We start from the raw sequence: 10,274 nt of genomic DNA on the forward strand, positions 1-10,274 counted from the left end.
TTTGCAACTATAGACGTGATAATTGCACATTCGCTTGATCTGAGCATTTTCACCATGATCAAGTTTTATTCATTTTAATCTTAAAACATCCTGGCAGGCAGATTACTTCAAACATCAAAAGACATCGCAAATTATAGAAAAATACTGATAAGTTTTGATAAATTTACTGAAATTTTGTATAACTTCTTCTTTAATGCTGTCAGAGGGCTGCCAGTGGTTCATTGTTAGCAAACGGCTACAATTTCACTTTTTGAGAAACTTGTGAAAAGAGTCTAAGAAGATTCATATCATATTTTAAAAAGTGTATATCCGCTTGTATTTTGTTTTTAAAATTAAGCTTGTCAGACCTCATGAGCACAAACATTTTATTTAATCAGTTCACAAACCCAGACCAGACAAGCTAAACTTAAAACAGACGTTTAAAATTTTAACTAATTTGAAAGTTAGGCAAAGTTTCTCAAGTAAGACAGAGAAGTACTGGAATCACAAAATAGAGTTAAATGCTTGATGTTTCTTTTCTAAAATTTATCCTGTTTAATATAAAACATGAATGTTGAAAATATTTTGAAAAGTCACAGCATATAGAGATGTTGTTTGTACAATAATAACTTTATCATAATCGGATTTGTAGAAATATAAACTGCATGACATCAACTTAGTGTTTGATCAATCATTAGAAAGAAGAGACTCCGCCGCTTAGACTGTGGTCCAACATCTTCATCCAGAATTTAACTAGTCTGATTTCCGACCAATGAGAGAAGCTAGTCAGCGTTACTTACAGCTTCACATGAACATTTCAGACAGTACATCACTCCGTATGGCTCTAAAATAGGGTGCCACTGGCTGTCGATGTCATACCTTGCCTCTCCAAATTCACATCCTGTCAAACAGCATTATAATCTAATTGGTTTCACACATTCTATCAAATGACCTCTCTGAATCAGCTAGAATGCGCTAGAAGCAATTATCCTCCTACGGCTAGTTCCTTAACAGATATTGGTACTTGACTAGAAAATTACAAAAATATGAAGACGTGTTGATAGCGATGATCAAGATTACCCGAATCATCACGCGTCAATGATATGAATGAAAGCAGTTAAAGCCAACATTCCAGAGCGGGACAGAATCATACCAGGCCACCCGGCCAGCTGTGCGAGTGACAAATCCCTACCGCTATAATGGGCTATTACTTAATTAAAAAGGTGATTTTAATATTATTTACGGCTTGGTAATGACAGAGTCGTATAAGAGGTCTGGTGCGATTAGCTATAACTGAAACCATAGAAGCTCTTATCTAACAGGATTTCATTGTACCTAGAGTGCATTAAGGCCATAAATACATAAACTGCAGGTTGAAGTGAAACGTCTGAGAAAGGGATGACCATATAGTATATCATTATACGACAAATTCACACATAATCATCTATTAAAGCACCGCTTCACCTCAGATCTACAGTGCAATTGGATCAATGCGCGAAAAGTATTTAAATTATGCTTGACAATCTAGAGATCTTACGTAAACCGGCTGATGAAAAAGTGTGAACAAGTAATTAAATAAATGAAGAAGAGAGAACCAGACGAGTCTAGTACTTAGTAGAATTAATCACAAAACACTTTTATGTTTAAAGCGCTTTTAGTCTTAAGATGCTTCTAAACTACCTGCACTTTAAAGAGGTAAACCTACAGGTGACTGACTACCTATCAAAGAAATACTTAGACTAGATTCTGGAACGAATACGCGAGAAGCATTTGTTTATTCCTACTCATATACAATATATATAAATATATATATATATATAAACTTAGTTATCTTTTATCTGCTACTTACATGTCACAGTAAATACTCACATATTTATACAAATACATCAAAGTATTTACCTCGATCACCACAGTAAATACTCCACCGATGTCATTCAAACGAATCCAACACAGTTTTTTCAGCGTGCACCGAACATGTTGGTGATGAAGAAGGCGTTTATATTTTCGATCCACTTATATTTTATATATTATGTTATATATTTACAATCGTTTATATTTTTGTTACATCTTTACTATAACAAAAGCCATGTCTAACTGTCGATCAAAAGCTGGGTTGGAAGTTAGGTAAAAAAGATTGCATCCTATAAGATTTGAACTCTTGACTTTGAGCATCGATGATGACAAACTAACAATTGCCCAAATCAACTGTGCTCCAAAAATCCAAAACAATCGTACATATGGTTATTCAACTTGACAATCTCAAGTAGAGTTTATAAAAGTTTTGACTGATGCATTGCAGAGCCTGAGCTTATCCACTGTCGTTGGATCTTACCAGACTCTATATTCATGTACTTTATCAACCACCAATCATAGCAAAAGTTATAACAAGTCTACCTAACTAAAAATTAAGTTTTTAAGAGCAACAACTCTTGCGAATAATCTCATTCAGAATCAAATTATGTTATTGTGATACCTAGAAACCTTACAAATTTTAAATTAAATTTAATATGTTGAAATATTTGTTTTGTCTTAAATAAGTGCAAAAGATTTTGCATTTCAAAGTTTCACTGTTGTCATTGCTAGCAAATCCTGATGCTAGCGTGTATGATAGCCTCCTTGTTAAAGCTGGAACTTAAAATAGAAAAATCGATTGTTAAAGCTCAGACAATATAAAAAAGGAAATATTTTCAAGAACCAAATACTTTAGAAGGCAGCAACATGCCCACTGCTGCCAAAGCGAGATCAAGCCATGCCAGTTCATGTACCATAGATTCAAGATCAGCTGAGGCTATCAATACAAAGGTTGCCTCCAATGGAATGCATACGAAAACATTTGCAAATCGATGCCTTGATGGCCCATATTTGCTGCACCTCTTCTTCTGCAGACTTCTCTCCGAACAGCTCACAACTAATCAAGCTGCAAGTTTTATTGCAACTCTGACAAATGTTTAGTTTCATTCTAGCAACAAGTAAAATGAGAAAACTAAAGCAGGTGTTTTTTTTTATAATTTTTGTCAGGTTTCACAATATGTTTCTAGAGAGTCGTTCATAACCCAAGATTACTCAACTAGGCTGATATGGTCTGATATGTCTGACTCCAGCGGCAAAGGAACCTCGCCGACCAGAGACATACTCATTTAATGATAGTAAGTTATGGCTAGATGTCATTCTATTCACCAACATTGGATAATTTGGTTATTGAACGCTGACATGCTTTTTTACGGGTCAGGCATTTTAGACCCCTAGCCCATGGCTGCTCACTGAGGTATAGCCTGAGAATAATACAGGTGTTGCATCTTGTTTGAGATTCATCACCCAGACAAGGGTTGTCATCAGTGTGTTTTGTCATGCATTAAGTAAGACAAACAGTGTCATTCGTGTTATGGCATTTGGGCATTTCGTGAAGGTGTGTTTTCAAATTGTACCCATCATAACGGAAGTGACAAAAGTGTTACTATGCCGATTTCAGGACTTTAAATTACAATTACATAGTTGAGCTGATATTACACCACTTCATTTGCATAACCAGGTGCGTAAGCATGATGACAAAGTGACATTTACTGCTCTTTAAAGAAAACACAAAGCTATTATCTTTAAGGTATAATGATGTTCAGAGGAAACAATGGCATCACCTGCGCTCGCCGTTCAATATTGGTACAGGGAACAGGTTGAACTGCATGACACAGTTTGCCAATAATGGTTGTTTACTAAATCTAGCTGAAATGAACAAACTAGACCATCTTAATGTTATGAGTCACAGTTGACATTAGAAAAACGATGACTAAAATTTAGTACTTCAAATCCGAATAAACTTTTAAATTATGGATCATTTTATTTAATTTGAGGATTTTTGGATTAAACAGCCAAATATATGGTTCACTATAGACTTTTAAAAATTTATGTGCCATCAGTCAAGATTTTAAGATTATTCACTTGAAATAGTGCCTGAATTTAATACGTCAAAATAATATAGTGTCCACCTACTTTTATTTGACTATAAAAACATATTTTCAAAAGGTTATAGAACCTTAGAAGCCACTTGTTGCAACCATCTCAAGCAAATACATTATTCATGACTGAGATCAATTCAGCAACAGCCCTCTACCAATGAGAATCTGACAGCATATGATTTCATGTTGGTGAGCATACTGGCAGGCACACAAGCAGCCAGGTTAAAATAGCAACAAAACTAATAAGAAATAATCATGAATCCACATTTTTAATCTCTGAGAAACACTGAACTGTAATTCATCTCTATGGCAACCGCATAGCATTACATAATCATTAAATTTCTAATTAAACGCTTATATAAATAGCCATTAGTAAGTCTCTGGCCTCTAGCTGAGGTTAGCTTCTAGAAAAGCCGATGTCTGGCAAGATAAGCCAGTCTGCGCATTTGAGAACAAACACTTAATAAATTATCGCTGAGAGTGAAAACTTTGTAAGTGTAAAATTGGCTAGAAGTACGAATACATCAGAACTGGTCATGAATGGGGTCTAAGCTGTCATTCTTGCAACCGTAAGGTCACAACTCGCCTACCTATGCGCCATTCTGACATTAGTTAAAAATTACTTTGACAAATTAGTCTTACAAAAACTTGTGACTGGATTAGTGAGTGAGAGCATGGCTGTTGTGCAAAATCTTACTTTTAGCTTATTTGAAGATGTACTCTTACAAAATTTGAGTAAACTTTATTCGAAAATATATGTATATTTTACCATTTGAGATTGTTTTGATGTTTGAGGTGATCTGATTGCCAGGATGTTTCAAAATTAAAATCGATTAAAGTTGATCTCGGTTAAAATTCTCAGATCCAGTGAAAGTGCGATTATGACATTCATAATAGCAAGCAGACCGACAGAACAGAGACATATAGCACTGCAACTCGAATGTAATAGCTGATATCAACTATCACATCAATAACAATCAGTGATGTCATTTCACACCAAGTTTTCTACTGAACGTTTTAATCGCAATGAAGTTTTATAGATTTTAGTCTTGAAACATGGCATTCAAATAACCTTGAGCATAAAAATCAATCGCAAATAATAGAAACATACCGATACTTTCAGATAAAACCTAATGATATAATTTGTAGGTTCGTTTTTAAAGTTTAATTAAGAATCAAAATCTTTTTAATCAGAACTAGTTGGTCTATTTTAGCCAATAATCGGAACCAGGAAAAATCTTTTTGATGAATTTGGTTGCATATTCACAGGATCAGGAAGGCTTTTATATTTTTCACTAAAACCCTAATTGAGCTACTTGAAACAAAGATTCAATTGCTGCTTGATAAACACGGTAAAAATCACATTGATAAAAATCATTTAGTTTGATGTGTTTATATGAACTTGGAGTTGTCCTCCACAATCTAATTTCAAAGGCGTGTGGTGTTAATGGTAATAGCTCTATTAATGACTTGTGAACAAACAAAAAATTTGTTGGAGTATGTAACGAACTATTTATGGAGATTTTGGAGTCATGGCTTTTAGAATTCTGTCAAAAGCATGCTTGTTTGCTATCAATGAACAATGTGTAGCTCAGTTATCGCTAACTATCATGTGTCATAATCAAGGAAACAACTATGGTAGCTATCCTACCATTGCAATAGCTACACGATTTTTATTCAAACCCCTCACTTTACTTCGATCGCATCTCCTCACACGCTTAGAGAATTTGAATGCTTCTTAATACGTACATTATCACTTTACAGACCTGATTATAGACTTGCGTAGAATATTTATACCCAATTATACAGTTTTAAACCTATTCCTCACTACTGCATAGCAATTTAGACAATTGACTCTTTCAAGTCATTGATAAATGGGGGTAATGAATACTAACTGCTACTATAAACAGCTATTGAGAGATATTCAAATGCTTCTAAACTGTCATTTGAGCTATTTGAATTGGGGAGACTTCTGCATTTTCCATTCCTTATCAAAGCTAGCCAGCAACAGACACATTTGATGTACTTCACGGAAGCATCAAAACGTTGGTAGCTTAGCCACAAGTTGTTGCATGTTATATTATTCTCCCAAGTCTGGTACTATTGCGCCACCATAAAGTTTTAAACTTGTAACTATCTGCATTTCTGGCTCCAATATAACCAAACTAGACAGCTTCCTATATCCCGCCGTGCTTAAGGTTTTAAATATTCCGTAACTTGGAAACGTAAGGTTGCCGTAACTGCTAAACACCTGCGCTTCTGCAGACCCAGACGATGAAATGTTCATCACAACATAGCTATAGCTGTTGTTTAGTTACACTAAACTGAAATATGTTACAGCCAGTCAGTGTTTGGACTTAATCTACTTCCTGACAACCAAGTTTCCAAGTAAAAACATTCATAAAGACATGCTTAGTCGCCAACATTGTGGCAACGAGCCAAGAGAGCGTTGTCACGTAGGATTGTGGTATATGATCATTTAGGGAGAATTGGCCACTTCTAGGAACTTGCAAAGCTAAAATAGAATATTTCTTTCAAATCCAAATTAAATTTTAAAAAGATTTTAGCGCAGTTAATTGAGTGTTTTAACAGTGATCAAGTTTTATCCATTTTAATCTTAAACCGTCCTAGCAATCAGATCACCTCAAACATCAACAACAACTGAAAATGATAGATAAATACCCATACTTTCTGATAAAATCTAGTAAAGCTTTCTGCAAATGGATTTTTAAACAGTTAATATTATTTTTCACCATAGGTTTAAAATCTTTTAAATATATCCATATAAAATAATGCCTGAACTTAATCTGTCAATATAATACTGTGTCCATTTACTTTTATTCGACTACAAAATTTTGTTTTAAAAGTCGTGGTACCTTGGATTATTCTCAAACAAAATATAGTATTTAAGACCAAGAAAAAAGTGCTTACGCATTGAGCATATGGCGTCCTTTCATTCAGACACACCTCATTCAACAGTTAGCAGGTGAGAAGACAAGAAGCTGTGGCTGAGGGATGGGTAAAACAAAAGGTCTTTGGTTAGTTTCGTGACAGCGGGTAGAGTGATGCCAGCGAAATTGTTTTTCGCAGAGACGCCGCACTTCCAAGCAACAATTATTTATAGAAAGTGCTCGAGTGACATAGAAGTCCAGGTGTGAGATTCGGTCTATTGATACCCTTATAATAATAGTGTCACGCACATCTGTGGTGCTTGCAGATGCACGCAGATGCATAGAACGCTCTTAAAAATTACTGAATCATACCTGTCATTACTTAGAGCACGCAGTAATCACACAACTGAACTACGGTTGAAAAGTCTAGAGTCTCATATTTCTAGCAGGCTGGTGTTTTTCTACTTTTCACAACTTTTGGACAAATAAGAGCTTCAATAATTAGATGAGCTGGACAAGGAAACTGAAAGTGAAAGCTCTAACTTCTCCTGTTTTTAGTCAAGGCTACTAGAAGAGTAGGAATTGTTTGACAAAATAAACGAAGACAGCACAAGCCATCAATGTGATACGAAGCATTGTCACAATGTGTACACTATGATAAAGGTTTGTAAATCTGATAAAACTTGGTTTTCTTACAATTTTGTTTCTAAATATACTAGCAGACTTGGCAACTTGCCAAGTAATAACAAGTAATAATTTTCTAATAACTGAATGAATCTGCTTCTAATCATGGTGTGAGATGTTTGTATATAAAGCATATAAGTATATAAAAGTACATACACCTGAGTAGTGGCCAAATTTCCTAACCATCAAATTCTATTTCTAATGAAAGTGTTATTTAAATTAAAATAGAATTCAATCTTTAAAAATTATTTTTCAAAGTCATGCATTTAATAATTCTAGGGTTGTGATAAGTTAGTTACTAATATAACTGTTTTATCGTTATAATTATTGGAAGTTAAATCCCATAAAAGTTTAAATCTTTTTGATAATTAGTAGAACTGAATCCCTGCTTCGTAGTGTCGAGTCAAGTTAAGCACAATCTATAGCTATTGATGGGCTGTGAGTATTTTGGTCTCTCAAAAAATTCACAGTAGACTTGATCAGTAACTAGCAGTCAATGCAGAGCCTATCAGATGAAATGATCTGAGCTCTATTGTTAAGACTATGGAAGCAGGCAACAGCAGGCGCGGTGGACTTTGTTACAAGGAATCTATTTCAATATGGTTTTGCAGCAACTGTAGTCAGGGAGACTTGATTTTAATGACGATACTAAAAGATTAGCTGGGTTATAAGCAATCGGGACAATCAATTGAAATTTTAGCTTGCAAGTGAATCAGGCTCAACCCTATCGCTTGACTTCTCGAGAAGAGACCCCTTGTGAACTTTGTTTCTCATGTCGATTTTAAGCCAAACTTCAAATGGATATTAGTTATTGAAAACTTAAATAAAGTAAAATAGTCACTTACCAACATTACTTGAGAAGGACTCTAACTGCCTGTCTGCCACGAGTGGAATTTCTTCTAATTTATTTGCTGACGAATATTTCAAACAAAGTCCCAAGGATAATAACATTAAGATAGTCGAGAATAGTTTAGTCTTCCCAGAATGCTCCATATCAAATGTTCTAGTCTGTAAAATTCTTGACTTCTGGTGCGCCTTGAGGACCTTGAGGAGAGAGGGTCGGTCAATTTCACAGTTTGCTGACGTTATGCGTTCGAGGTTGGTCAGCAAAAATTAAATTATAATTCTAGCTTCAGTTCAAAATCTTCCCTTGATATGCTTTCCAATGACTGTTAATCTTAGCTCGTAACACCAGATCTTTATATGCCATAACATCCCGCGTGATTGGTAGATGAAAAAGAGGCGGAGCTTACGCGTTGAGTATGCATTTACTATAATTGGTTGCGTTAGCTTCAACAATGATCCGAGCTGAAGCAGTGCGTTGGATATGTAAAATATGAATGCGTCTGCGGTATACAATATAAATCATGCCTGGACTAAGCGTGTCAGAGATGGACATTAGGCAGCTGTTGGACATGCAGTGGATAGTCGAAGGTGTTGTAAAAGTGATAACTATTATGAATTAGGTCTATCATATAATGGACGCAACATTGCTCGCGTTCTTATGTAAATGAGGAATGCTTTTCCTAGACAATTATGTAGCTGAGTGCATCGCGCGAATATTTTCATCGGCGAAGACTTATTCAGAAACTTCCTAAAATGTTGGCATGTGGATTCCTAAAAGGATATGATCTATTCAGCTATGATTGTTAACAACTGTGCGTAAAGAACTGCGAAGAACGGTGTTTTTACATACTTTCTCACAGAATTTTGATTTGCTGAATAAAGAGGTGCTGGCAGATTTTTAAAGTTGAGTTTTAATTTTTTAATTCTGTTGCAAATATTCAGACAATCATGAATTTATGGTTTTATTTATTGCCCGTTTATAGCATAGGATTTTCTACCACTCGTAAAGATGAAGGACATATTCGTACATACAATGCTGACCTATTGACCTTTTTTTCAAAGGTTAGGACATAAAATGCTGCAGATGAGAGATAGGTAAAGCAAAAGGTGTTTGGCTGGTTCTATGACAGCTTGTAGAATGACTGGCAGCTAAATTGCTTTTGGTATAGAAAACTTTCATCATGATGAGTTTACTGTATATTTTTAGTATTCATTTTTAAAAGTTTTCTCTTTGTACCATTGTTTATTTAGATTGGTGCTATACTATTTTATAGCAATACATTTTATTAAAAACACAAGAATTGTTTTGTGTGTCTCAAGTTTTGTTGTAAACCACATTTTCAGATGGTCAGCTAGCCAATCATGACAAAGCAGCAGGAAAATATCAAACATTACTTATACATGAAAACAATCCTCGTCGTCAACTGCTGTGTCAACACCCAATGAATTCAACAATAAATTCACTTGATATTTCTCCAGCATGCTTCAGCCTCTACTTTACGCAGTTAGAAGCAATAATCATGAGAGAGAGAGGGAGGGAGGGAGGGAGAGAAGGAGAGAGGGAGAGAGGGAGAGAGGGAGAGAGGGAGAGAAGGAGAGAGAGGGAGAAAAGGAGAAAAGAAAGAAGGGAGAAAGGGAGAAGGAGATAGAGAGGGAGAATGTGAAAGAGAGATGTAGAGGAAAGGGAGAGGGAGAAGGAGAAAGGGCAAGGGAGATAGAGAGGGAGAATGTGAAAGAGAGATGTAGAGGAAAGGGAGAGGGAGAAGGAGAAAGGGCAAGGGAGATAGAGAGGGAGAGGAAGAAAGGGAGAGGGAGAAGGAGAGAGAGAGAGCAAGAGAAAGAAAAAGAGGGAAGGAGAGAGGGAGAGATAGACCTATGGACAACACTCCCTATATTACTAACTGCTATCACAGACCAGCACTAA

General features: G+C 35.5%; 2 protein-coding genes across 5 annotated transcripts in view; one reads left to right on the forward strand and one right to left on the reverse strand.

Moving 5' to 3' along the window:
- The window catches only part of LOC137408406 (chordin-like), a 32,534-nt gene extending 23,872 nt beyond the window's left edge, over positions 1 to 8,662 (reverse strand). For all 4 annotated transcript variants that reach the window (XM_068094927.1, XM_068094924.1, XM_068094925.1 and 1 more), the window contains exons 1-2: positions 8,350 to 8,662; positions 780 to 880 (exon numbers count right to left, since the gene is read on the reverse strand). In XM_068094927.1, coding sequence (XP_067951028.1) covers positions 780 to 880; positions 8,350 to 8,497 — 249 coding nt within the window. In that variant the 5' untranslated portion in view covers positions 8,498 to 8,662. The remainder of the gene's footprint in view (positions 1 to 779; positions 881 to 8,349) is intronic.
- Positions 8,663 to 9,830: 1,168 nt separating this feature from the next.
- Positions 9,831 to 10,274, forward strand: LOC137408023 (octapeptide-repeat protein T2-like). Its single transcript, XM_068094414.1, has one exon. It carries the CDS (start codon positions 9,831 to 9,833, stop codon positions 10,272 to 10,274), a length of 444 nt encoding a protein of 147 aa, XP_067950515.1.

This window comes from Watersipora subatra, chromosome 11 (assembly GCF_963576615.1).
Source record: "Watersipora subatra chromosome 11, tzWatSuba1.1, whole genome shotgun sequence".
In the NCBI taxonomy this organism is placed as follows: domain Eukaryota; kingdom Metazoa; phylum Bryozoa; class Gymnolaemata; order Cheilostomatida; family Watersiporidae; genus Watersipora; species Watersipora subatra.